Here is a 6,000-nt window from a genome sequence, read left to right as displayed (position 1 = left end):
AATTCTAGAATCTTTACTCCCTCCCATTCTATTTCCATATTTCTCTCATACACAACTTGACCTAAAACTGTGATGACCCAGGCTTTCTCGATATCCTTCTTACATTCTCGGATCCTGGTCCTCGATGATCTTTTTGTCTCTCCAATGATTCTCTATGATATATAAAGTAAATTACATTGAATTGAAAAATTTTCATTTAAGTTTTATAGAAAAATGAACACTTATGATTGAGAAGTTGTTATTATTATTATTTTTTTTGAAAAAATGTTTTTTAAGAAAACAACGTGCTTTTTAAACAAGGTTTTATTTTTATGGAGAGTTTTATATAAAAATAATTCATTCCATAAATTTCTTAATGAATTAGAAAATTTTTTACATGAATAATTAAATGAAAATCTGAACAATTATATACATTTAAATTTCACTTCATCACTTGTCATCGATATTGTTAGCAAATTTCTTTAATTTTCAACCGAAGGAGGATTTTCTTTAAATTCGTGCTGCTGACGAATCAATTCCCAATACAGACCACGCTTCTTCCTTAACATTTTGTGTGATCCAAGCTAAAAATATAATATACAATTTTAAAATCATTATTATTATTATTATTATTATTATTATTATTTCAAATAAAAAATATTTGAATTTTCTATATTTTATCTTTATTACAAATAAATAAAAAGTAGATAGTTTGTTCTGCAATTTTCTTTATATCAATATTAATTTATCACTATAATTCTGTACAAAAATATTAAAATTTTTATACAGAATTAATTGAAAGTCATAAATAAATGATGATAATTTTAATGTTCAAAAATTGTAAATAATTTCTATTTTCCGATTAATTTACGTAATATAAGTTTACAGTATATTAGTTATTTCTTTGACAATCTGGCTGATAGTTAAAATTAAAAAATGATTTATAATTGCTGTCTTGTTTGCTTACTGATCCTTAACAGACATTTTAATATGATTTATATACTTATTTTTAGCTCAGTTCTTTCTTTTTTCCCAACTATAAGTGCAGCTACAGAATCTTTATCAACAGGCACATTCAATCCCAATTTAATTTCCTTATCTTCTTCAAAAAATTCAAATCTGTATCGACAACTATTCTTTCTCACTTATTTCCTCATATTTTAGAACAACATTTCATCCCCACACAATGGAGTTGATCCATAATTTCTGTCCTACCCAAAAAGATCCAGACTCATTTTGTCTATATTTCTCTAGACTTGAAATATTAAAGATTTTCAAAATTTGCATTTACCATTCTACTTGAATAACTGTTACATCCAGAATTAATATTGCAGAACACTGAAATCTCACATCATATCCACTACAAGTAATCTCGTAGAAATACAATCAGAAATATTGTCAAACTTTGATTCAAAACTTCCTACATTCATCATCTATAGGGTGTATCAGAATGACGTTTTAAAAATTTGGGGGATTGTAGAGGATGAAATTTTGAACGTTTTGATATAAGGAACCCATAGCCAGAAATGTGATATAAAGTTTCTACAGTGGTAGGAAGTGCTTGACCGCCCTTCACTTTGGTAGCTACCCTTCCGTCCATTGACGTCATGTTATTGTTCTTGACTTCTTCCTCTGAGGTTATGTAAAGTCTCTTGTGTACGCAACACCTGTAGGAACAGTTCATGAGCTTATGGAGCACATCTTTATAGTATTTAATATCATCAGAGGGGAGTGTGGCATCTTACAGAGAGTCAGACAAAACATGGTTCGTCATTGCATGTGATGTAACGAAGTTAGTGGTCGTCACATTGAACATTTACTCTAAAGTAGTGCAGCCACTGATTCGATGTACAGTTTGATTGTACTCTACCGTTTTTTCAATAAAACTTGTCATAAATACTGTATTCTGCTGTTTCATTCAGCATACTGACCGCAAAGTGCAAAGTGCTGTAGAAACTTTATATCACATTTCTGGTATGGGTTCCTTACATCAAAACGTTAAAAATTTCATCTTCTACAATCCCCAAATTTTTATAACGTTATTCTGATACACTCTGCATATTGATATGGCAAAGGCAATTGATTTTCTAAAATTCTACTTGAAATATCATATTCCAAATTTGTTATAAATAATTTCATTTTATTCTACATAAATAATTTCTAAATAATGCACACATTTAAATTAAAATATTTGATTATCAGTTTTATGACTTTTCTCCTTTACTAGGAATATCCCAAGTCTCAATTCTCAGAAACCTTTTTTTATAGTTTACATTAACAAATCACTTTCTCTTCCTGCCTAATTCATTAATGCCAACACTGATGACATCCAAATAAATTCATGCCAATTAACTTTACAATATGACATAAATAAACTAAATTAATCCTTTAAAACATTAAATCTTCTAATAAATATTAAAGAAAACTAATGTAATACTATTCAGTTTAGTCAAATCACTGTTTAAATAATATCAATATCCAAATCAATCAACAGGATGTATAACTCGTTTCCCAAATTCAGAATTTGAGTAATGTATAACTTTTGATTTAAAACTCATCTTCAATATAAACATAACTTAATCAAACAACTCTCCTCTTGAGAGGAATGATCTTACATAATTTTAAAAGTAATATTTAATTGTTAATTGACTATGCTTTATAATTTCAGACATCTACTTCTCCTTCTCTACTGAAAAATTTAAATACCAAAATTTTAAAAATAGATTTTCTTTTAAATAAATTATTCTATCTGCTGATTCATCTAATGTAGCTCAAAGTAATCGAGGACACCGATATGTTACATACTTCAATCAATTGTTCACAATGGCTTGCTTTCACAGTATATTAGTTTAAGAATTCCATCTGCTTATACTAAAAATATTTCATGTTTCTATGTTCCTTTTTGTCACTTTAATATTACAATCAGATCTTTCTTTTTCCATTTTTATAAATAAGCTTTTAATATAAAAAATATGCTGCAGAAATTTGAGTATCATTAATGCAAATCCAATTGCAAAGCAATATTATATGATGTTTAATTTTAATGTCTTTATTTTATGCTTTTCTTATGTATTTTTATGTTTTGCTATGGTTTCATATTACTTTTATTGGAAATTATTTGTACATTATTTGGATGGGGAGTGTAATATTGTTCTCATTATACCATCTTTGTATTAAATAAATAAATAAATAAGTAAAAATATATACAAAAAGAATGTTTCATCAAATAAAAAATTGTATACTGTATAAATTGCAAAATCGTTTAATATAAAGTTTAATTTAAAATGTTTATATTTTTTAAGTTATATTATTACTATTTTTATATATTAAAGTTTAATGCAAATTACAATACTTTTATGAAGAAAAGTTTTCTGTTAGATGTACAGAATTTTATGAGAATCCTGGGAAAAATGACTGGCAGCAACAATTCATATACCGTATTAGCCCGAATATAACGCGATATTTTTCGACCATTTATTTTCCGTTAAAAAATCAACTCGCGCTAAATTCGGGGTTTAAGTAATGGAATGTAATATAAACAAGGGCATTTTCCTACAGAGATTGAAACGCTACTGAACGTCAGACCTAGCTCGACCGACCACTTCAAAACAACCATGTGATCTAGTTAGTAGGCCTGCACTTTTGTTTGCATAGCGCTACTATAGTAAGGCTATGTCTCCGCTTGTTCGAAGTTCATTAGTCACGTGATTTTTCGACCGCCTTTTAGTCACGTGGGCTCTCACAGACTCCATTCTTTATCTTAAAATTGTGAAATTTTTGGCTTCGCTCGAAAAATTATTATTACATCTTTCTTTTCTTTCTTTTCTCTACTTTTAAACAATGTGAAATATTTCTATATTGACAAAAATGCTTTATTTGTGTCGAATTTAATGTAATTTGATACGTAAAATGCAAAAAATAAACATATCAAATTTCAACTCGCTGTAATTTATCTCATGTTTCACCGATTGCCATCAAGTTTGTTTGTAAATGGGGAAGAAATATGACTCATTCAAGTTAAGTCAGTAGAAATTTCGTACTACTGCGAGAAAATTTGTCAATAGACCTGCTTTACTTCCTAACGCGAAAGTCAATAAACGCTAATTGTTTTATAACGCTATTTTCAAATGCTTTTTTCTGAGTTGTAAATTGACCAATTGACTAAGTTTTTATTTTGTTTTACTCAGAAAAATGTTGTGTTTAAGATTAAACAGATATTTTCTTTACATTTTTACACATGAACTTTAATTTTAATTTTTTATGTGATATAGTCGTGTGTTAGGCTTAACTCTATCATTGACATGAATGTAACCTGTGTTATTAGCTATAAATACCTAAATAAATGCTTATCTAATTGAATTTTACTTTCTTTGAATTCTTTTATGAGTATTATTTTTTTTAAAAATATCTTTATGAAAATTTTGGAGTCGCGTTATATTCGGGCTAATACGGTAATAATTGTTGGTTCTAGTGTTAAAGGTTAAAGGCATTAAAATGGAATATTTCAAAAGATATGAAAATTATGTTAATATTAGTTTAGTGATAAATATGAATAAATTTTATAGTTAGACTACAACATAAAATAAGTTAGTTGAGGCAATGTTGCCAAAATACTTTATTGTATTACTACTAACTTGCACTATCGTACTATAAAAAATGGAAAATTAAACTACTTTGTAGTTGATATCAAATTTAATGAATTTTATAAATTTTTTTTTATGGGAAAAGTTTGCATAAGTTCAAATTTATATAAGTCAAAGAATGCTTAAATGTAATTTCTTTTTTACTGTTTATTTGAAAAGCAAAAAGACATTTAACTTACTTCTGCAATTATTCCATGAGATAATACAGCTATAATATTTGCATTTTGTATAGTACTTAGTCGATGAGCAATTACTAAGACTGTCCTTCCTGAATATAATACAAAGTTTTTTAAATATTATACAATTTAACAATGAGAGAAACTAAATTATTCTATTTTTAAGAAAAGTTTAAAATTATTTTAATTTAATAATCTCAAAAACAAAAAATTCTTTCAATATTTATAAAAGTTTATAAAACTTTTTCACAATTTTCTTTAATTTTTATTTTAAACTTAAATAGAATTTTCAACTAAAAATAAATTTAAAAATTCTATCAATCTTCTTTTTAAAAATTGGAAAAATACTGAAACTGAATAATAAACTTATTATCTTTTATAAATTTTACAATTTTAAACTATTTACAACAAGCATATTATAAATTTAAAATGTTTCTTAAAATATTTAAATTAAAGAAGAAAATACAACCTTTTATTACACGATCAAGTGTTTCTTGAACCACTTTTTCTGATTCAGCATCTAATGCACTAGAAAAATATTTATATTAGTTTTTGGGTATATTTTTAAGATATATCATAATAAATTTCCAGCAATGAAATTTACTAAATAATGTATTAGCTTATCACAACACACCTTTCCTGTTGCCAAGATAGTTTTATTGAAAACTAACATTTTCGCCCTACTCTATAGGCCATTCTCAGGCTTAACGAGAAATTTTTATTTGAACATATGTATTATATTTAATGAAATGCCAATGTTCTAATTCGCTCATTAAGCCTCTGGATGGCCTATAGCGTAAGCCTAAAACAGTAGTTTTCAATAAAACTATCTTGACAACAAGAAAAGCGCATTGTGATAAGCTAATTATTTGCTGAGCATGTTCTGTTTAATAATGTATTTACATTCTATTTTCACATAACCGTATTTTACCATAACTGAAGATGATCAGTTAAACTGATGCTTTCAATCAGTTAAACTGATCTAAAACATTATTATTTAGTAAATTTCATTGCTGGATTTTTTAAAGGTGTGTTTTTTTGATTTTTTCCATATAGTATGTAGAACTAAAATCAGTTATTGCCATTAAGCATAAACGACGAGTTGAACCTGTTATTCTGACAATTATCTTTCATAAATTGTTCTGATATAGTGTTATTACTAATCCTTGTGATTGTAATGATGTATTGGAGAGATTTACTAG

General features: G+C 26.7%; 1 protein-coding gene across 1 annotated transcript in view; it reads right to left on the bottom strand.

Annotated features, from left to right (window-relative positions):
- Window positions 1-285: 285 nt before the first annotated feature.
- The window catches only part of LOC136973326 (mitochondrial potassium channel ATP-binding subunit-like), a 55,584-nt gene continuing 49,869 nt past the window's right edge, over window positions 286-6,000 (bottom strand). The window contains exons 16-18 of the mRNA XM_067268060.1: window positions 5,268-5,326; window positions 4,802-4,890; window positions 286-563 (exon numbers count right to left, since the gene is read on the bottom strand). Coding sequence (XP_067124161.1) covers window positions 462-563; window positions 4,802-4,890; window positions 5,268-5,326 — 250 coding nt within the window. The 3' untranslated portion in view covers window positions 286-461. The remainder of the gene's footprint in view (window positions 564-4,801; window positions 4,891-5,267; window positions 5,327-6,000) is intronic.

The sequence above is a fragment of the Centruroides vittatus genome, unplaced genomic scaffold (assembly GCF_030686945.1).
Source record: "Centruroides vittatus isolate TY-2023 unplaced genomic scaffold, ASM3068694v2 contig_3134, whole genome shotgun sequence".
Taxonomy (NCBI): domain Eukaryota; kingdom Metazoa; phylum Arthropoda; class Arachnida; order Scorpiones; family Buthidae; genus Centruroides; species Centruroides vittatus.
This window is presented reverse-complemented; position numbering and strand designations above follow the sequence as displayed.